General features: G+C 30.4%; 1 protein-coding gene across 1 annotated transcript in view; it reads right to left on the reverse strand.

Annotated features, from left to right (window-relative positions):
* LOC106877301 (titin) overlaps nucleotides 1–23,567 on the reverse strand; it is a gene marked incomplete at its 3' end in the record, with an annotated part of 606,785 nt that overhangs the window by 374,714 nt on the left and 208,504 nt on the right. Inside the window, exons 83-107 of the mRNA XM_052965881.1 lie at nucleotides 23,132–23,563; nucleotides 18,956–19,098; nucleotides 17,753–17,925; nucleotides 17,523–17,575; nucleotides 17,322–17,398; nucleotides 15,237–16,362; nucleotides 15,034–15,110; nucleotides 13,982–14,148; nucleotides 13,573–13,610; nucleotides 13,391–13,467; nucleotides 12,181–12,347; nucleotides 11,400–11,437; nucleotides 11,090–11,166; nucleotides 9,612–9,778; nucleotides 9,194–9,231; nucleotides 8,873–8,949; nucleotides 7,721–7,887; nucleotides 6,868–6,905; nucleotides 6,391–6,467; nucleotides 5,257–6,077; nucleotides 3,818–3,897; nucleotides 2,299–2,375; nucleotides 1,794–1,960; nucleotides 1,333–1,632; nucleotides 509–623 (exon numbers count right to left, since the gene is read on the reverse strand). Of these exons, the coding sequence (XP_052821841.1) occupies nucleotides 509–623; nucleotides 1,333–1,632; nucleotides 1,794–1,960; nucleotides 2,299–2,375; nucleotides 3,818–3,897; nucleotides 5,257–6,077; nucleotides 6,391–6,467; nucleotides 6,868–6,905; nucleotides 7,721–7,887; nucleotides 8,873–8,949; nucleotides 9,194–9,231; nucleotides 9,612–9,778; nucleotides 11,090–11,166; nucleotides 11,400–11,437; nucleotides 12,181–12,347; nucleotides 13,391–13,467; nucleotides 13,573–13,610; nucleotides 13,982–14,148; nucleotides 15,034–15,110; nucleotides 15,237–16,362; nucleotides 17,322–17,398; nucleotides 17,523–17,575; nucleotides 17,753–17,925; nucleotides 18,956–19,098; nucleotides 23,132–23,563 (4,769 nt within the window). The remainder of the gene's footprint in view (nucleotides 1–508; nucleotides 624–1,332; nucleotides 1,633–1,793; nucleotides 1,961–2,298; nucleotides 2,376–3,817; nucleotides 3,898–5,256; nucleotides 6,078–6,390; nucleotides 6,468–6,867; nucleotides 6,906–7,720; nucleotides 7,888–8,872; nucleotides 8,950–9,193; nucleotides 9,232–9,611; nucleotides 9,779–11,089; nucleotides 11,167–11,399; nucleotides 11,438–12,180; nucleotides 12,348–13,390; nucleotides 13,468–13,572; nucleotides 13,611–13,981; nucleotides 14,149–15,033; nucleotides 15,111–15,236; nucleotides 16,363–17,321; nucleotides 17,399–17,522; nucleotides 17,576–17,752; nucleotides 17,926–18,955; nucleotides 19,099–23,131; nucleotides 23,564–23,567) is intronic.

Raw genomic sequence — 23,567 nt, forward strand, 5'->3', positions numbered from 1 at the left:
GCACTACCTTGAATGGTTTTAGTCAACCAAATCAACTGCAGTACTTATGCTTTTTTAAAGTCTCGTACTTATTCTATTAATTTCCTTAGCTGAACTTCTAAGTTATAGGAACAGAGACAAACCAACATCGGTTGCTAAGCAAGAAGGCAGGGACAAACACAGGCACAAAGGTACATAAAGTTTTCATCTACCAAATTCACTCACAAAGCACTGGTTGCCCCAGGACTATAGTAGAAGACCCTTGCCCACATAGTTTCAGTGCAAGGCAAGCTTCTAAACCACACAGCCACGCTGGTACTTATGATCAAATTATATATGCATCAATTTCATTTAGATTAAATTATATATATTAAGTAAAGAGACCAGAGATGAAGAAAAAAAGAGAAACATAAAGTAAACACATGGTTTTCTATTTTTGCCTCTTCTTTTTAAATATTATATCTTAATTATATAACCATTATATAAATATGCAATAATCAAAGCAAAAGGAATAATATTTACTACTAACCAGACAACATTAGGCTTAGGTTTGCCGCTTACAATAACTTCCATGCTGAAAGTTTCTAATTCATCAATTTCATAATTTTCAAGCTTTTTGATAAACTTGGGTGTTTCTTTCTTTTCTGAAATGTCCAAAAGAAAAGAATCTATTGAAAAAAAGTCTTACCTAGTCTATAAAAAAGTAAAGAATTATCAAATATCGCTTTGAAAAATAAATTTCTAGGCAACTTGTATCATCAGCCTTATCATCATCATCATTATTATCATCATAAACATTGTCAATATCATTGCTATCACAACCATCATTGTTATCATCGTTATCTTTGTTTTAATGTCCATAGTTTTGCTTGAGTCAGAATTAATTTACTGAAGTAGACTCTCTACAGCTGGGTGCTCTTCCTGTCACCAACCCTCACTTGTTTCCAAGCAAGGTAATATTTCTTTATGACAAGACATGTTTCCATGGAAGATTGGAAATGAATGATCCATTTGTATGATGGTGACACTCATTCACAACTATCATGTGATGTCAAGATAAGGAGATACAAACACACATGCACAGAGTTTCTATCTACCAAATCCATTCACAAGGCTTTGGTTGACCTGAAGTGATAACAAAACGCTCTTGCTTGTGGTGCTACACATTGAAATGGAACACAAAGCAACATGATTAAGAACTGAACTTCCTAATCATGCACAGTCGTACCTGCACCTATACAGCTATACTTGTATGTCAGAATTAAGTTTATCTGCCATTAATTCATAAATATCAAAAACAAAATATAGAGGTTTTATTTTGTTTCACTTTTGCATAGAACTAGATTTAGTTACCTTCTACAATAAATTCTCCTTCAGTTTCTGCTTCACCAGCAATATTTTTGGCAACAGCTTTAATAATGCCTGCATCTTCAAGTTCAACTGCATCAATCCTTAGTGTATGCTGAATGTCTGAGAAAGCTTTTTTAGTTTCAAGTTTGAACCTTTCATTAGATTCAATAAGCTTTTGATTTATATACCAGGTAACCTCAGGCAAAGGTATACCTTTAACACCAACATCGACGGAAAATGGCCGCCCTTCCCTGCAGTCTTTCTTTGTGAGTTTCCTTGTAAAAACTGGTGCCTCTGTTTTTTCTAGAAGAAATAAAAAAGACAACAATTAACATTATTAAAGGAATTCTTATGAAAATATGAAGTTCAAAAACAAACATGATTTGCAAGCATTATAATATACTATGGTAAAATATTTTGATTAAATTTCTTATAATTTGACTTATTACTCAAAAAATAATTACCTTCAACAGTAACTGTGCATGTACATTCTGCAGTTCCAACAGCATTTGTGGCAACACATTTATATGTTCCACTTTGATCTTTCTTTGTTTTGGGAAGTTTTATAATGCAAGTAGTGCCATCTTGAGATATTTTGATGTCAGCAGTTGATGTAATTGGTTTATCATCCCTAAATAACAAATTTAAATATGGTTAGTATTTATAATGAAGCCATTTATGTGTTCAGTTACACTCATCAAAATTCTTTAACTCTAGTCCATGGAAAGGCTGGTGTTTCTTTCTCTTATATCATTACTATCACTGTAATCTGTTGCTTCTAAAATCTATTCTTTGAGTATTTCTTCTAATAAGATGGTAAATTTTCCATCAAATTGAGATTCTAAAGATAGAAGGCTCACTTATTAAGTAGGCCTAGTGAATACATATAACTTTTATAATGTATTTTAAAAAGATAGTTCCTATTTTTAAAATAATAAAAAAAATAGTAGCTATTTATGAAATACTTACTTAAACCATTTGATTGTGGGTTTCGGATCACCAGTTACTTTACATTTTATTTCAAAAGGTTGATCTTCCATAATTTTCTAAAATGAAATGACAGTATATATATGTAAAAACTCTTCAAATTTAAACATTATAAAGAATATCTAAATCCCAAAGCAATAAATAACAGTGGAGTTTAAAAAATGAAAAATGGCTTACAATTAATGTAAATGACATTTTATCTTCTGATGTAGTACAAAAATGAAATATATAATAATTCCTTGGGTATACATTACAATTATAGATTTCAAAGTTTTAGGTATTTTTGTGTCAGGTACACTTTGATATTATTGTATTCTATGTATTTCTATATTCTCATATACTAGGAATATATTTATTGCCTGTTGTGATATACATGTAGAAATACTGTTTTATTTGTTCATTATATAATAAAAGAACTTTGAATTGTGAAAAGATGAGATGGGACTGCAGCTATCATAGGATAATAGCAACCTCACTACTATTTAATACTATATTTGTGTGCACCATTGCAGCAGAGCCTGTTGTTTACAACTTGGGTTTAGCTACAACAAAATCTCATCCACACCAAAATTACACCCCTTTGATTTATTATTTCACAAATCGGACATCAATTGTGAAATCGAACTTTCTAAACAAATCAAAGATCAATTGTGCAATTGAACTTTCTGAACAAACTTGATTATCTAAGAATGTAATATGTTCCAGTTGTATTTATTTATAATTTAATTAAGAATATGTATGTGATTTAATCAATTTTCACAGACTACATTTACTACTATTAATATTTAATGATATCAGCTTCAATATCGAAATCAAATGGAAATTGTAGCTGTGAACCCCGTGCCAGTGGCATGTAAAAAGCACCATCCAAACGTGGCCAATACCAGTTCCTCTGGCCCCTGTGTCTGTGGCACATAAAAAGCACCCACTACACTCTCGGAGTGGTTGGCATTAGGAAGGGCATCCAGCTGTAGAAACACTGCCAGATCAGATTGGGGCCTGGTGCAGCCTCCTGGCTTTCCAGACCCCAGTCAAACCATCCAACCCATGCCAGCATGGAAAATTGACGTTAAACAATGATGCTGATGCTGATAATGATGATGTAAAAGCTTAATAACCATTCTAATAATAAAGTTGCTTGATTTTTCATAGTATTAATGTTTGAAGCCTTTTAATTTTACTATTCCTCATTGTCACTAAAGAACAGAGCTAAATTTATTCAAATCGGTTGCCACTTGTATAAAAAATACAAATTTCAGAAATAATGTAATATCAAATATTGATACTCATGAAGCAATTATAATGAATGGATGTTTTTTCACTTACTTTCAAAATCTACATAGCAATGATATTCTCATTGCTCATGTAGTAAATGAAATTAAAGTGAAATTTATTAATCTATAACTGAATGCTTCCTTTATATTCTGATGTGTTATTTCATATAATATGATAGGATGATTAAGAGAAAAAGATTTCCAAAACAAACAAAAATATATCTTACAGTAGATTCTGTGACATCTTCAAACTTAGGTGGAATTTTAGCTTTTTCAACTGGTTCCTTCTTCTCATCTTTTGGTTTTTCTAAAATAATGATATGATACAGATATTATTATCATTATTAAATGATAATAAAGTTTCACGATTTGTCATAGTTTGAATCACTTTAATTCTAATGCATATTTTTAAATCTCAGAATTAAGTTTTAAGCAAATTTTCACTTACATTTGAAATATGAAAAACCAAATTGAATTTACTTTTATCATACAACACATGAATCTATAACTTATTAAACAACAATATATTCTATAGGATTTAAAAAGAGAAATTAAACTAGTAGATGTTATGGGGAAACATAATTGTCATCATTGTCATAACCATTGCAAAAAATTAAAAATAATAAACTTTTGAGAGTTAATGTTTGTTCTCCATCTTTTATATAATTGGTATATTACTAATTTTTATTATTCTTATTTACTCTACTAATCAAAATGATAAATGTATGCTAAGGATATCCCAAATACTGTTTATCAACTTACTACTAATTTATTATCTCAGTCTTTTGTTAATTTATTTATTTATTTTACTGAAGGTTAGTGTTATTTTACAATTAAAGGCAAGTTTCTACAATAACTTTGAAATTATTGGATTCATCCCTAATTTACATCAAAGAATTCTTTATACCTGTCTTTCAACTTGTTATTTGTTATCTTTCACTAACCAAAACATTCAATGCACTGCTATGATTCAGCACATTTTTTTCGCAGTTTTTTTTCTATTCATTCATTTCCATCAACTTTTAATATGAGGAGTGAAAGGTTAATAATCACAATGGTTATGATTTCAATAATTCTACTCTAGATCATGAAGTAAATAACTATAAAACTTAGATAAATAGGAAGAGAAGAAAAATGTTTTGTCAAAGATAGATTTGTATATCATGGGTATTGTTCTCATCTCCCTATGATATAGACAGTTATCTGAATTTCCCCCTAAAAAGATAACCATTAATTTCCTTGGACTGAGGTGTTTATTTTTATTTAAAGAACACTATTCATGCTCAAAACTCCTCAGGCATATGAATTTCTAGGAATCTGAAAACTAAAAGCTTATTGTCTTTGTTAAATAGACAACTGAATAAAATACCAATAAAGTTGTTATTGTTTTTTAAACGCAACTTTAATTTTGGAAATAATATAACATCATCCCTTTAGTAATAATCCTACACTACATGTACTATGCATAAGATCTCTAAAGTTATTATGCAATGTAAGTATGTTCTAGACTTTGATAGTATTGGTAATTTTGAATCTTTGTTTACTCAAATATCGTCATAGAACACATTTCTAAACCATTTAAAATGCAAAAAGTGATTCTGAAAGGGAACAGATCATTATTAACAACAATTTTGACAAGATTAAGATTTGAGGGATTTCTACTGACCTTCAAGTGAAACGGTGGCTTCACATTCTGCAGAACCAGCAGGATTTGTGGCAACACATTTGTAAACACCAACTTCATTCTTGGAGAATTTGCTGGTTTTTAGTACACATACAGGGCCATCTTGTGTGAGCTTGGTAAGTGATGTTGGTTTAATTTCTTTGTTGTCTTTAAACCACTTAATAGTAGGTTTTGGTTCACCAGTTACCTTGCATTTCAGTTCCAAAACGTCATTAGGTTTAAGGGATACTGATTGGAAGATCTCTTCAAATTCTGGTTTCTTTTGCTCTGGCTTCTTTTCTTTTGGTTTTTCTTCCTCAAGTGTTATAGTAGCTTCACACTCAGCAGATCCAGCAGGGTTTGTAGCAACACATTTGTAAACACCAACATCATTCTTTGTGCATTTACTGGTTTTTAATATGCACACTTGGCCGTCTTGAGTAAGTTTGGTAATAGATGTTGGCTTAATTTCTTTGTTATCTTTAAACCACTTGATGGTAGGTTTCGGTTCACCAGTTACCTTACATTTCAATTCCAAAATGTCGTTCACCTTGATGGTTGTTGAACTGAAGATCTCTTCAAATACAGGTTTCTTCTGCTCTGGTTTCTTTTCTTCTGGTTTCTTTTCCTCTGGTTTCTTTTCTGCTGGTTTTTCTTCTTCAAGTGAAACAGGAGCTTCACATTCAGCAGATCCAGCAGGGTTTGTTGCAACACATTTGTAAAGACCAATATCTGTCTTTGAAATCTTTGGTATTTTCAGAGTGCACTGTTGCCCATCTTGAGTTATAACACTCTTAGATGTGTTTCTTATTTCTTTGCCATCCCTGATTATGAAACAAATAAAAATTAGATTAATAAAAATTTATCAGTACAAACTTATCATAGGACTAATAAGCTCATAAAAAGCAGCAAGCAAGTGCTATAAGAAAGCACTGTGTATACTGTTGAGTGGTTGGCATTAGGAAACGCATCCAGCCATAGAAACCAAGCCAAAACAGACATTGGAGCATGATGCAGTCCTCCAACCTGTCAGATCCTGTCAAACCATCCATCCAATGTCAGCAACAGACATTAAGTGATGATGATGATGGTGGCAGTGGTGAGTAAATAGGTGTTAAAAGGGTTACATATACTTACTTGAACCATTTCACAGTAGGCTTAGGTTCACCAGTAACTTTGCTTTCCAACACTAACTCTTCATTAACCTTCAGCACCTGAATCGTTAAAAGAAATTATTGATATTTATAAATTATTTTGAAGAAATTGTTAGAATGCTTTCTTCTAATTAACTACTAGACTAATTGATAGTAGACATAATCACTAATTTGTGACAGAAAAGATCAATGGTGCCATTGATGTAATTGTTGTTCTTTTCTGCTTTAAGTTGCTGCTCCTAATGTCTAATATAATTTGTACTGAAACGTTTCAGCAGGTAATTAATAGGTTCAAGTTGGAAGATATATATTCTAAAAAAAGTGGATAACAACAGATATTTTAAGACATAATTATACTACAATTATTTTAATTGATATATATATTGACAGAAACTATTAATTGAAATATATGTTAACATTTTAACTTAGTGTTAAAATTGCCAATATAATGGATACTTACGGAAGGTTGAATGACTTCTTCGAATTCTGGTTTTACTTCTGTTAAGATTGAAAATAGAAGTTTAATTACATATTATTATTCCATTTTTTCATAATTTAACTTAAGCAAATCTAAAAGCTAATTGAATTTAACATATAAAATTTAAATAGTAGATTACATTCAAGCTTATAAACCTTCTTTAAACCAGGAAACACTTTATAACTCTGGATATGTAAAATGTAATAAAGAAACATCATTTTTGTGTACATATATAATTGATACTAAGAACACAAATAATGTTCTTAATTATAATTTTATTTGAATTTTTTGAAACATTTATTCTACTCTCTTTGAGCCAAAAATTTTCTATCTTGTGCAACATATTTAAGATGGAATCTATGTAATATGCAAGATAAATCATGATATGACATATTCAATTAAAACCATATAATTATAGTACATGTTACTGTATTGTTTAACTCCAGGTCAGCCCCAATTAATCAGGCCTATGATTAAAGACAATCCAGCATCAAGAAATTTTTTGTTGGGGGTAGGCAGTAGACTACATTATTCAATGTAATTTTCTTTAAGACAGTAGGATTTAAATTGAGGGATATTTGGCTGCTATTCCCAGCAAGATGAGCAATCACACGAAGTTCCCTTATTGGCTTGCAATGTACTACTATTTTTTATAAATAGTATGGAATATGTGAAATATAATAATATTAATATAATACCAATATGATACTACAGACCTGCATTTCTAGAATATGGCCACATATACTCTCAAGCCTTATTCTGTAGTATATAATTGAAAATAAAACTTCAAATAAAATACAGCAAGATGTAATCATTACAGTATATTGTAACTTACCATAGATATTAACAGGTGCTTCACATTCTGCTGAACCAGCGGAATTAGTTGCAACACATTTGTATACACCACTATCAGGTTTTGCAAATTTTAGTATTTTCAAAATGCAAACATCTTCCTCTGTTGAGATTTTATATTTGGAAGAAGTCTTTATTTCTTTGCCATCCCTATAAATAAAAATAAAGCCATTATATGAAAATATGTTATATTTCTTGTAGATTATGTTTGTATCATATATTAATTAAATCTGCATTTTTTATCACTAGGAAGCTGAAAACTTCAATGGTAAAATAATTTATCATTCTTCCTTATACTCGTAAATTTTGTTTCATGCATTACAACTGATAAAGGTATATTAAATAAATAAACATGTGATTTTATACATATCTTATATAAATGATGTACCTTTTGTTTTACAACCGTTGTTCAAAACTAATAACCATTTCTAACAATTTTGATTTAAAGATTTGTTTTTTCATAGACTAGTCAGGGAAAGAACGTTAACGACTATGACTTTTACAAGCCTTCCATGGCTGGTCACATTTATGTGGTTGATTTATCTCTTCAGTAAAATTATTGCTGGGATAATAATTTTAGAGAGCTGAGATTCTGGGCATGATGCAGAGGACAAAGTGTTTTGTATAAGTCCTAGAAAGTGATATACATTAAGGCTGATAAGAAGAATAATGAGAAGGTGGAGAGGCTATGCAGATAGCTTGTTTAGAAGAATGTATAGGATGTTTGTGTGCAGTAGCCTCACAGTCTCATGCATATGAGCAATACTCTGCTGTAGGTCTTAGTTGAGCCTTGAAGAGTATGAGTGATTAATCAGGGCTGAAACATTTTCTGACCCTAAAAAAGAAACTGATTCTTTATGACACAATTCTGGCAAAGCTTATATGTGGGTTTACTATGAATGATGATCAGGGACTGTGAAGCTTAGCACTTGAAACAACTTTGTAAATTTTGTAAAAGATTGTTCATAATTAATAAGAGTGAAAAATAAACTTGTTTCCTGTTATGCATGACAGAGATGAATATAGTTACACCTTTCTATAGCCCTTATACATTTGGGACTCTTATATTGAATTATCTTACTCCTGTTTTTGTACTTATTAAAGCATGTAAAAACTATAAACGTTGTTGACTTACTTGAACCATTTCACTGTAGGTTTGGGTTCACCAGTTACTTTACATCTCATTTCTACCTCTTCATCAGCTTTCTTTGTCTAAATTTCAAGCAAATATAAATTCCATGTATTATAAAATTCATAATATTAGTAGAATACAACAAATGTTAAAAAAATTACTGAAATAATGTATTCCTTAAAGAAATTTAAATATAAATGCAAATAAGAATTATTTCAGTGAAACTCTTGTTAAGTTTTTAATGGTGATATAAATCATTTTTAGCATGCACTAAATATATAAATATATGTCATTAATGATAATTATCAAAGGAATTTCACTTACCACTGGCTGCAATACTTCTTCAAATTCTGGCTTGCGTTCTGCAAATAATATTATTTAAATAAATAGATTGAATGGATTGTCATTGCTGAAACACTTCTTTAAGATTAGTATCTCAATATTTCATCACCATATATGCTCTGAAAATGCATCTATACTACCTACCAATCAATAGCTTTGAAATTGAGGCATATAAGATTTCAAAGTGGGCTCATGTTTAATTGCCATGCAATTAATCTAAGTAATAATAATCTTTAAAATTTCTTCAAATAAAATTATGTTTAATTGGTTTTAAATTTGGGTTTTAAATTTTGGTACAAGGCCATATATTTAATTAAATATCAACAAATATATTAATTACAAAATTCATTATAAAATTAATCAAATATTAACAAATATATTAATTATAAAATGAACTAACCATAGAGAACAACAGATGCCTCACACTCAGCAGTGCCAGCTGAGTTTGTAGCAACACATTTGTATATTCCAGCCTCTGCTTTGGTAAACTTAGGTACTTTCATGTGGCATACTTTATCATCCATGGTAATTTTATTCTTGGAAGTATTCTTAATTTCTTTGTTATCTCTGGAAAAAATTATTAAAAATTAGAAGTTAGTAATTATTAATTTTTATTGAATAATCGAAATATATATTTCTTACTTGTAAGAAGCATTCCTGTAAATAAAGCAACTGCATTTGCTCCTAATCTTGCTTGCAGATTTACTCTGCACACATACAACTAAACTCTTGAATAAATTTCCTGAATACTTGTTCTCCTATGTCTCGATTGAGTGTTGTCTTATTTTTGAGAACTTTGGTGAAAACAATGTGCTTTACCTTGACATTAGTAAGACATTTTACTATATCTTCCATGAAAATCTCCAAGTCAAGTTACTAGCCTACATGCTCCATCAAACTATCATCTCTTGAATCAAATGTTTTCTGTTAGACTCCATTACAGCAGTCAACTCTATAATTATGGTATACTTCAAGACTCTGTTATGTCTTCAAATCTCTTCTTTTTATACATTAATAAACAATTCCCTGCTACGTGTAGAAACATACACACATTTACATACAAGATGGTACTGAGCCCCTCACTCTTCCTTAAGCTTTAGTACATTGGTACTATCAACATCAACCCTAGAACCTTACATTAAACTGCCACTTCATTCATAAGCAGCAACTTTGAAATCAACTTGCAATGGAAATATGATGACAGTCTGTATCAACAGCAAGTAAGCATAAATACTACATGTATGAAGGAAAGAAACATGCAGAACACTCTCCTTGTACGTAAATACTACACAGCTAAACAAATGTTCAGCTGACCCATGAGAGAGCATCTACATGCCCACTCTGTCTGCTAGAAATTGTAGCTAATTTTTCTATTACTCTTGCACTAACATCATTTAAAAAGACAACATTGCTGGGCTGATGCTGCAATGACTTACTCACCTACATGCTGCTTCTTTTATCTAGGCTTTTACTGCTGCTACAAAAATTTCTGCTCCTATAATGTTTCAAGATGTAGCACATTCACACAAGTCCTCACTCAAAGAATTTTCCCATCTGTTCCTAAATATATCCTATGTCTCATTACAATTATATTTTTGTTACTTTAGAGAACAATGGAATGTTTGCACATAACTTCAATCCCCAGTTAAGGCTTTCAAATAAATAACTATAGAATTATCTAAATTATTTATGTTTCAGATACTCTGAATCACATTGTGCTTTATACACATGTGTCTTATTTACTATTACACCTTGGAATGTTATGAATCTAAATGCTGCATAGACCAACTAAATAATAATTCAAAAAAATAAATGCATACATATCTATCATTTATACATACGTTCATACATATATTGATAAAAAGTGTATATACTTACTTAAACCATTTAACAGTTGGTTTGGGTTCACCAATTACTGTGCACTTAAGCTCCAATGGTTCATCAGCCTTCAGAGTCTGAAAAATTTAGATATGAATGTATTACTTTATATTTACACATATTTAAATAGGTTAACATTGACAAAGAATGGTGCCCTTTTAATAAAGTTCTGTGTGAACAAAATTATTTGCACCAAGGTAGAAATGGTCTCTTATTATTCTTACTATCAGTTACAAATCATTTATTAATATGTACCCAAAGTGTAATAGTAACAAGATATTAAACTGACAGAAAAAAATCTGTAACCTACCACAGGTTGAAGAATTTCTTCAAATTCTGGCTTTTGCTCTAGAAAAATTAAAAAATTAAATACATTAATTACACACATTTACATAATCTGGCATGCTTTAAATCCACAGGATAATATTCAATCCAGAATAATCTAAAACTTAGAAACACTGTATTCTGTAGTTCTGTTATCCTTTTACATTACTAACAAATATCTCCCCATTATATACATGGCAAAATTTCAAGAGATATCAGAAAAAACATATACCTAAAAAAACCATAAAGATTTATTTTAATGTAACTATTACATAAATCACATATACACACATGCCCATGTGAATTAACTGCTAAAACATTATGTAAATTTCAAAATTTCCCTAAAGATATCTAACTATATTTTTATACAGAAACATTCCTCCCCCAACCTTTTTTTTTTTTAAGAGGAAGAATCATATATCTTACATATGTTCATATGGTAAGAGGAGATCTATATTTTACATGTTATATATATAAAATTCTTTCCACTTTTTAAAAAATTGTATGACATATATATCTTAATAATAGAGTGGATAGATGGATTTTCGAAATTTTAATTTTTGGAGACAAACTTCTCAAGTGTTTTCAAAGGTCCATCCATCTAAAAGACTCATGTAAAAGAATTTAGCAAGACATATAGAAATTCTTTTGGTGTTTTTCCTTTATTTTATGTTTTCTCAGCCCTGAGGCTAATAATTCTTTAATCTTACCATTTAAAAAGAACATTGTAATTCAAGAAAACATCTTTGTTTACAATATATACTAACCAAATAGATTGATTGTAGCTTCACATTCTGCTGAGCCAGCTGAATTAGTAGCAACACATTTGTATATACCAGCTTCTGGTTTTGTAAATGTAGGTATTTTCAAGGTGCAAACATTTTCTTGGCGAGTAATTGGAGATTTGGAAGTGTTTTTAATCTCCTTATCATTTCTGTAATATAAGAAAAAAAAATCACAAGATATATTAAAATGAAATAAATAAAATTTTACAAAATTAATTATATGAAACCCCACATTCATTTATCTTGCTCACATTTAAAGAATCTTTACATCTGGAATACCAATGCATTATTGATATTTATTTAAATTTACATTATTACATGGTAATGAATTTTAGCTTATATATGAGAAATATTCTTTTGACAATGTTAACTCCAGTTGTTACTGGTAAAGAGTAGTTATTAACTATTATGGTAAAACTTTAGCTATGCAGCCCATAGTATACTAGCAAACTTGGTTCTTCTTTCTGTTTTTTTTTATGCTATTTGATATTCGACTGACTGAAACAGATATAATTTCAAGAACATATAGGGAGAACTGTTCAATTCTACTAGTTCTATTTATATAAAAAGGTAATAAATCAAGCAGAAAAGCCTTAAGTTTGTAACAAAGGAAATATCAGATGTTGTAATCACTGTATGGTTTATATAACAGTACAATTTCTTTTAAGAAGGAACAGTGTAATGGCATTTGCAGGCCCTATGAAACTGGTGAGATTGATATGGTTAACTTTCTTTATCTTTCATCTTTAGCTTGTTTCAGTCATTAGACTGCAGCCATGCTGGAGCACTGCCCTGAAGAATGTTTAGTCAAAGATATGAAACCCAGTACTTATTTTTATTTTCTGAGTGTGGTACTTATTTTATTAGTCTCCTTTTGCTAAACTGCTAAGTTATGGTGACATAAACACACCAGCATCAGCTGTTATGTGGTGCAGGGACAAACACAGACACAAAGATACACACACACATATACACAGTGGGCTTCTTTAAGTTTCCATCTACTAAATTGACTCACAAGGCTTTGGTTGGCCCAAGACTATAGCAGAAGACACTTGCCCAAGTTGCCATGCAGTGAGATTGAACCTAGAACTACGTGGCTGGAAGAAAGCTTCTTACCACACAGCCATGCCTGCACCTACTGAAAGAAAAACATGTTCAGGGATTTCAATCTAGATAAGAATGTCTGACTTACTTAAACCATTTAATTGTTGGTTTAGGTTCACCAGTGACTTCACATGTCAGTTCTACAACTTCATTTGTCTTCACAGTCTAAAATGTAAAATATTAAGACAATTTAAATATAATTCAAATAAATAATAAATTTTATCATATTAAGAATAATTTGAATAAATATAGACAAAATATTCTACTTACAGCTGGTTCAAGGACTTTAACAAATTCTGGAGCTTGTTCTAAGAATTCAATTAAAAGAGTATCATATTAGGTTTTTAAATATACATATGCATCAATCTGAATTAAACTTTATAAATAAATATGAATTTTATGTAATTTTTTAGAATATTACTTTCTTGACTGGAATATTATTTTACCTGAATATCATTAATATGAATGATACACTTATGAATATACTTATAATACACTTTACTGTCATGTATAGAGCAATTATGCCAAAGCAAAAATGTATACAAGATAGTCGTAATTCAAAATGCAATTTTTAAAATGAACATGTTTTGTTTCTATTTTAGAAAATAGAATTAACCATTAGACTTTTTTTTAAAAACCCACTTTTTTACCGAAAAAAAAGACCCAAGATTTTACATACCAAATAAGGTAACTGAAGCTTCACAACTTGTTGTTCCTGCAGGATTAGTTGCAACACATTTATAAAGGCCTGCTTCTGCTTTAGTAAATTTAGCCATTTTCAAAGTGCATACATCTCCCTCTTGTGACATCTTATATTTAATAGTTGGCTTAATTTCAACATTGTCTCTGTAATGAAATATAAAGAGATATTTCTTTTAATATTTATCTCAATCTTATGGTGAGCTCTAAATGCAAAAAAAATTACAAAATATGAAATTAAATTTCATCCAGTTTTCTGAGAATACAAGTAGACATTTTACTTCAACATAAGATAAAATTTAAAGAATCTAAAATAACAAAAGCACAAAAATCACAATTTTCCTCTATTATGTTCTAATATTGTCATGTATTGCAAAATCATTTTCTTGCAAACACAAATATTTTATATATAGTTCAGCCTCTTAAAATCCATTTAATCCTTTCTTTTTAATAAGTGATCCAAATTTAAAGAAAGTAAGAAGATTATTACTAACTGAAAAATATAAGCAGATTACATAACTGAACAGAATTGCTTTTGTTGTGTTTCTGAGCAGAGCAATTTATTCAGTTCATCTGGAAATGCTATCAGTGATAGGTTAGCATCCTATCCAAGGAGTAATGTCCTAACTTAAATTGGATGGTCATCTTCATTGGGATCAAATCATGATGCTTAACCAAACCAACATATCACAAATATTGTCCTGAAACTATATAAGGGTGCTGGAACAATAGCTTGTTCCTTGCATTTGACTGGCCACTTTCATGGCAGAGATTTGTTTTAAATAGCTGACTGAGCTATTCAATATCAACATTCCTTAAAAAGTTAAATATAAGATATGTGCACCATAGATATTAACCAGAATTTTTTTAAATGTTGTATATTATTTGCAATCAATTTCTCAATAGAGATAATAGTAAAGTGTTTCTAGCATTAAACTTTTTTTAAATATCTTAATGTAATGGAATTTTAAATAAATATATCCTAATAATTACCATTATGCACATAAATATTTTAAGAAACAAAAAACTTACTTGAACCATTTGATGGTCGGTTTGGGTTCACCAGTAACTTTGCACACCAAATTCAAACTTTCTTCATTTTTGATGCTCTGAAATGAAAATTAAAAATCAATGAATAAGCGTCTAACTATAAAAAGCAAAACTCAGATTTTACCAACATGTAAAAAAAATAATAAAAGGAAAAAAAAATTCATGATTCGGAATGAAATACTTACAGTTGGTTGAAGAACTTCTACAAATTCAGGTTTCTTCTGTTCTGGTTTGGCTTCCTTTGGTTTGTCTTCCCCAAGTGTGATAGTAGCTTCGCATTCAACTGAACCAGTGGAATTTGTAGCAACACACTTATAAACACCGACATCATTCTTAGTGAATTTAGTTGTTTTTAATACACATATAGTACCATCTTGAGTGATTTTGGTAAGTGTTGTTGGCTTAATTTCTTTGTTGTCTTTAAACCACTTAATGGTAGGCTTTGGTTCGCCTGTTACCTTACATTTCAGTTCCAATGGTTCATTCAATTTGATAGTGGCTGATGTGAAGATTTCTTCAAATTCAGGTTTGCGTGTCTTAGGCTTTTCTTCCTCAAGTGTAATAGTAGCTTCGCATTCAACTGAACCAGTGGAATTTGTAGCAATACACTTGTAAACACCCACATCATTCTTAGTGAATTTACTGGTTTTTAGAGTACATATAGTGCCATCTTGAGCAATCTTGGTAAGTGATGTTGGCTTAATTTCTTTGTTGTCTTTAAACCACTTAATGGTAGGCTTTGGTTCGCCTGTTACCTTACATTTCAGTTCCAATGGTTCATTCAATTTGATATTGGCTGATGTGAAGATTTCTTCAAATTCAGGTTTGCGTTCCTTAGGCTTTTCTTCATCAAGTGTTATTGTTGCTTCACATTCAACAGAACCAGTGGAGTTTGTAGCAATACACTTGTAAACACCCACATCATTCTTAGTGAATTTGTTAGTTTTCAGAGTGTATACTGAGCCATCTTGAATAATTTTGGTGAGAGAGGTTTGTTTGATTTCCTTGTTGTCTTTAAACCACTTAATGGTAGGCTTTGGTTCACCTGTTACCTTACATTTCAGTTCCAATGGTTCGTTCAATTTGATATTGGCTGATGTAAAGATTTCTTCAAATTCAGGTTTGCGTTCCTTAGGCTTTTCTTCATCAAGTGTAATAGTAGCTTCGCATTCAACAGAACCAGCAGTGTTTGTGACAACACACTTGTAAACACCAACATCATTCTTTGTGAATTTATTGGTTTTTAAAGTACACACTTCACCATCTTGAATAATTTTGGTAAGTGTGGTTGGCCTGATTTCTTTTCCATTCCTAAAAAAATATATAATTTTCTTGTATAACTACATAAACTATAATTTTCTTACATAACTACATAAGATATAGGAATATAAAGACTATATATCTATAATAAATATTAATTTATTTCAAATGGTAAGCAAATGAGTTTTGTTTTCCCATTATTAAATTTTTAAGAGAATATATGTCAATTCTAATATAATTATTAGTCATTTTCTCAGGGCTATTCATCACTGAGGAGGCTAAATCAGGCCAAAACACCAATGTCTGATGATCCCCTGATGTCATTTTTAAGACTCAAATTCCCTTAAGAGAAGTTTCTCTGAAACAAAATATTACAGCTAGAACTGTTCTATACTTGTATAAACACAGTAACTGTCACACACACCATTATTTTAATCTAATGCTGTTTCAAGTGTGTATATTTAATTTAAACTTGTCCAGCTTCAGCACAAATCAATAACTGTTTTGTTTCTGATTTCTATATTGGAACTGGCATCTGATGATTTGCTGATAAGGAGTCTCTCTAAGATAGCTAGTGCCATTCTCTTTTTCTATGCACATTTTGTTATACATATAGTTATTTTAATTTAATACTGTTTCAAGTATGTATGCTGAGAGAAGTTATAGCCTTAAAACAATTATCAGGTTTTATGAAACTTTGAATGATGAAACTGGACTAGATTACAAACAGAAGACTTTTATAACCAAATGTATTCATAGGGTCGGAATGAAAATACATTTTAAGAAAAAACATGAATGACAACAGACACTAACCATGAAAATAAATTATAAGTTGATTATATTTGAAGAAAAAACCTTCCTATTTCATTCATTATCATAATTCTCTTTAAATAAGTGTTGGTTGTGTTTATTCTTTATATCTTAATATTTCTATTCTTTCAAGTCAGAATTGAGATTGAAACTTTAATTTAAATTCTTGTAAAAAGCTACATTAATAAGATGATACTCACTTAAACCACTTGACAGTTGGCTTTGGTTCACCACTGAATTTGCACTTCAATTCCATACTGTCACTAACTTTGAAAGACTAAAAAAAAAAATAGACATAATATATAAATACAAATATAACATAATGATAATACAATAAATATAATCAATAAAGAAATTATTAAATTGTGAAGAAGTTTTAAAATGTTTATAATGTTACTTACGGCTGAGTTAAATACCTCTTCAAGGACTGGTTTCTTCTTTAGGTCCTTTTTCTCTGTAAATTTACAAAGTGTATAAGTGTGAGAAAGCAATTGCAAAGCTATGAAAGAAATTAACATCAAATTGTTCATCATAAAATACAGAAAATTTATAATAATGGAAGTTTTTGCTGCTTCCCAATTCAGAGTCAAACAAAAGCATTCATACTTGTTTGGAAATAGATGAAACATACCTGTGACTTTGACTTTACATGAAGTTGAAGACGAACCAACATTGTTAGTTGCTTTACATGTATATTCAGCAGTGTCTTGTTTTGTAACTTTATGGATGGTCATTGTATGAGTGGTTTCAGAACTTTCAATTGTGAAATGTTCAGATGGTTTAATTTGAACACCATTTTTGTACCTAGAAAGAAAGATGTTTAAACAGTTAATTTTTGTACGGGGTTATGAGTATCCACATTACTAAAAATATTATTAACATGAATGATTAAAGAATAAAAATGAAAACAAGAAAATATTTCACATTTATTTTACAATTTGAAATGCTTTATACAAAATCACCAACATAACAATTAAGATAATATTGGTTGGTTTAAGAAGTAAACCTATAAGTTTTTCCCAGAGCCAACTATTTACAATATAGACAAGAAACTTAGACAAAGCTAACTAAAAAATATTATTTATAGCAACATAGACCTTGAAAACTTCCTCCAGCTTATTATCATCCAATATCAAAATATAGCCACTATACATACAAAAGAAACACACAGTATTTCACTTACAATAGTATCTAACAATATACAGCTAAATAACCATCAAATTCTGATTAACTTTCATGGGGTAAATGCTTGTATAATATAGTAAACAAGATCCCAAAAATTAGGCATTATATTTTGGTCCAGAAACAACTTTCCCTCTGAGCAATTGCTGATTCACTACAAAGTAAAAATGAACCCCACATTGAACAATGCCATCATGTCTTAGACACAACAGCTGTGACAGAACTATTTGAGATGAAACAGGTGGGAAAGTTTTCAGTTCAACAATTTTACATAGTTACTACCTCACTGATGTTTTGTGTCATCTCCTTATGTACCTTCTACAGTAACTATAATGGTCTCCCTTCTTCTGAAACAACAAACTGTAGAAAAATAGTGCACATACCTATTCCCATTCCCTCTGACTTACTGCCCTACATTAGATATAATATCTAATCTTCAGGAATTGCATTTGTTTGAATCTCCCTCCCTGTCCATATTTTTTCTACAGACATCAATTGATGGTATATAAACTGATTACCAATAGTATTGTAAAACTGATTACAGAAGTATATACAAGAATACAGAATAAATAATCATATTAAAAAGACTGATAACTTGATACTATATATACTAACATGATTTTATTCTAAGCTTATAAGGAAAACAACTTACCATGTTATTTCAGGACTTGGAGCTCCTTCAGTCATGACAGTAAACTGAACATCAGTTCCTTCATCTGGTTGTTTATCATCCAATTTTTTGGTGAATGAAGGAGCAATTGTAAATTCAGCAGTAACATCTTGTAGATCTTGTTCCTATACAAAATATTTAATTATAGTTGTTTAAATTGCATAAAAGGAAGTATGAAAATTAAAATCATCAAATGTGAACCAAATTATTTTGCTGTTCAAGAAATAAGATATGGTAAAATATAATTGTAAATCTAAAGATAAAATGAAACGTTATTACAATTTCACTTGAATTCAGTAAAGAAATCATTATATAGATTTGTATTATGAATTATAATGTAGTCTGAGATGAAGAGATGAAAAACCTTTGAGTATAGGTTTAACTAATCAAGAGTGACCTGGGTCTAAAGAATTTCAATAAAGGGTGAATTTGTAACATCCTTAAGAAGACCTAAACATGAAACCATGAAATTCAATAAAACTGTCCAACAATTTTGGGTGTCATACTTAACTTCATGCATGTATTTTACTAATTACTATGAAAAATAAATGCATGAATTTTGAAAACTCAGTTGACTGATGTATTGAAGATGACTTAAATAGCATTGTTTTTTGCCTTTTTTTTACTGGGTTGGCTAGAGAACAGGGTTGTGCTCATAACCCCTTTGGGTACTCTGAGGCCCAAAGAGGCCAGTAAGATTAATTTGATAGAATCGTTGCAAGCTATATTTACAAATATTAATTAGTTAAACGTTAGAGGTAAAGAGCCATTATCATTTTCTAGTTTGTGGCAATTACATTAAGGATTCCTTGACTGACAGTATAATGAAATCCCAACAGCAAAATATGATACTATATATCACTGAAATAAAGTAAATGTAAAGGGGATTAATTTTAAATAATTCAGTAATTAATACTTATTCTAGAAACAACCTAAACCATACCAAATGAAAAAGTTGTTATAATACTGACAATTTATAACAACCTGAATAAGTTAAAATTTGAAGCACTGAATGATTCTCATAAATAAATTCTCAAATAACTGAAATTTACCTCTTAGTTGTAGAAGGAAAGCAAAAGTCTAGCAGTTATGGTTAGTTATTCTAAACAGGAAGAAAATTGTAATAAATTAAGTTTGCTCTTTGTTTGCAGGCAAGTGGACAATTGCAGACATGTTTTTGTTTATATAGTCTACACAAGCATACTTTGATCAGTTGATAGAAGTTTCTGTATAAAGAAATGTGTTTTTAATGTTTTTAATGATATATTTTGCATATATCATTCAGTACACCACACCTTAACTTTTTTAACTAAATTCATGTCATTAGCCCACTTAAGTTATCTCTTTTTATTCATTTTATTTTATTTTAAATTTTTATGAAACTGGCTAAATTACGAGTAGAGTTTCTGTTAAATATCACTGGGTACTAAACAGACCTAATGCTTAAAAAAGAAAAAGGATTTTAGTAGAATTATAGATGTATTGTTTATTTCTTTCTTGGAGTCTGTAATGCAAAAACAGTTGAATATCAATTGCAGAATATGCTATGAACTTCATATAGAAGATGCATAGGGATAATGAAAATGTTAGATATTGAGCTCAAGCATTGTCAAAGCAACTGAGTGAAACAAGTGTCAAATATAACAGTGTGAACTTCATGTTGACAGAAAGAAAATGAGGACAGAAGAAAAATCTGAGGTATAGATAGGCAACAGATGACGATGATGATGATGAGGAGGATGAAGCAGAAGAAGAAGAAGAAGAAGAAGAAAAAGAAGAAGAAGAAGAAGAAGAAGAATGAGATAATGAAATATGAATTTTAAAAATTATGGCAAAATATTTTTTTTTAAATTAAAAGTAAAATGACTAAATAAAAAGACAGAATAATATTAATATGATTTTTCACATAAGTACAAGGCTTCTTATTTGCGAGTAAGGGATAGTTGATTAAATACATCCCAATATTTGACTGACACTTATTTTATCAATTTTAAATGGATGAAAGGGAAAAAAATCAACCCTACTGTGGTTTGAACTCACAGGATAAAGGACAAGAAGCAAATATGGCAAGGCCTTTTGTCCATTTTGATTCTGTTAACCTCTGCCTCATGATGATGATGATGATGATACTTGCTTCTGATTTAGGCAGAAGACCAGCAATTTTGAGGTAGTTGATACCATCAACCATAGTACTTGACTGATATTTTATTTTGTTTATTAACCCCAGAAGGATGAAAGGCAAAATTGACCTTAAAGATATTTGAACTCAGAATATAAAGAGCTGGAACAAATACCACAAAGTATTTTTTTCCAGTATTCCAAAAGAGACAGTGAAAGAGGAAGAGAAAGAGGGAGTAGAGAGGACAAAGGAGAAGACTGGAGAGAAGAAGGAGAAGACTGGAGAGAAGAAGGAGAAGACTGGAGAGAAGAAGGAGAAGACTGGAGAGAAGAAGGAGAAGACTGGAGAGAAGAAGGAGAAGACTGGAGAGAAGAAGGAGGAGGAGAGTTACGGTGAACAATGATAATGATGATGGCAACAATGACAACCATGATGAAGACAATATCAACAATGATGATGAGGAGGAGGAGGAGGAGGAAGAGTGGGGGGACAGCATACAGCAACTGTTTTTCTTTGAAGAGTTGCAGAAAAAAACTGATGAACTGCAAAAGATACAATCAAGATATTCATGATTGCATAAGAAAATATCTTGTTCAATAAATAGATGAGTTCAGTTTGATTTTTAAGTTTGAAGTGGATCAAGTCCTCTCCTAAAAAAATATAAAAAAGCTTTGTTAAAGAGATTATCATTTTTCAGATTATTAACCACTTATTTTAAAGATGAAAATAGTATTTTACAATATTTACATCAGTTTCATCTCTGATCATCACCATAATGTGCACTCCAAGATTCAATTTGAATCTTTTTATAATTAATTTAGAAATAACAGCTGCTTTTTAGAATCCAGTCGAAGATGATGTACACAATTAGAGATATGATACCTGATGGCAGAGACCAAACCAATCACAGCAATGAGAATGCAAATATTACTGAAAATCATATTTAATCTCTAAAGATGTGGTTAATAGTCTAAAAAATAATAATTATATTAACTATTAATCTTAGAAATTTAGTAATTTAATCAAATATTTAGCAAAATTTGTTTGAAATTATTAGAACCAATATTAAAAAAAGAAAAATATAATCATTTATAGAAAGCTGTCCATTTGTAATAAAAACTAAATCATAATATTCCTCCCGCTCTCTCTCTTTCTCTATCTTGAGCTTATGATCTCATTATCCCAGAGATTACATGGGTTTCTGAAGTGTTTAGTTGTCTGAGAGTACAAGACTACCTTCCTTTGAATGAGTTTCCAGTTCATTTGCGGGTTAATCCCTAGTATCTGCCCTAGTAGAGCAACAGAAAATGAAGTGCCTTGCTCAATGATACATGTCCACTGGTTTGGGAATAAAACTCATGATTTAATGAATGTGAGGCTAATTCCCTAACCACCAAAGCACTTTCCTTCACCTGTGATAATATAGTCAGGAAAATAGAAGATAAACAAACTATCGCGAAAGTGAAATCATGATGGCACCACTGTCCGAGCGTGATCGTTACCAGCACTTCCTGGCACTTGTGCCGCAGCGTCACGTTCCTGGCATCTAGTTTTCCAGTCCTCAGTCAAATCGTCCAACCCATGCTGGCATGGAAAGCGGACGTTAAACGATGACGATGATGATTTGTGAACTGCTGAAGTTTAATCCTGATAAGTTTTTCTTATACATATTATAAATCAATTAATTCATTACTATAGGAAAAAGAGAGGATAATTTACAAATGGAGAGCTTAAATCAGAATAAATATCTGCAATATATTTAAGATTTTAGTGGAGTGTTTAAGTTGAAGTAAGAGAGTAACAATCTTTTACATTTTCTTTCACTTGACAACCACCTGAACAACCTAAAAAATAATAGATGTGTCCATGAGTGTTATTCTTGGTACATATATTTATGTTCTCACTGAATAATTAAAAATACTGATTATTTAGCCATATATCATATATAAAATATACTAAAAGGAAACAAATATTAATCATGTTATCACAGTTATAAGAACAAATATTATTACCATTAATGTAGATAATAACAGATTTACCTCTTGTAAAATGAAAGTGTCTTCAACAGTCACATCTTCAGAGGTATCAATACCAAATGATGCAGATAATTCTACATCTTCCTTAGATTTGTCTTCAGCTGGGAGAGTGAAAGACATATCTGTACTAACATCTTCTGCTGTTGGTTGTTGAAATATAAAGTCTGTTTCCACATCCTCAACTGCCATTTTCTTTGGTTTCTCCTCAAAGACGAAGTCAGCTGAAATGTCTTCAACTTCTTTATCTTGTATTTCTAATTTGAAGGTTTCAGCAGTATCAACTGTGTCACGTGGTTTCTCTTCTTCAATCTGGAAAGCGACTTCAGTATCAACTGGTTTCTCTTCTTCAATCTGGAAAGCGACTTCAGTATCAACTGGTTTCTCTTCTTCAATCTGGAAAGCGACTTCAGTATCAACTGGTTTCTCTTCTTCAATCTGA

The sequence above is a fragment of the Octopus bimaculoides genome, chromosome 2, assembly GCF_001194135.2.
Source record: "Octopus bimaculoides isolate UCB-OBI-ISO-001 chromosome 2, ASM119413v2, whole genome shotgun sequence".
In the NCBI taxonomy this organism is placed as follows: Eukaryota; Metazoa; Mollusca; class Cephalopoda; order Octopoda; family Octopodidae; genus Octopus; species Octopus bimaculoides.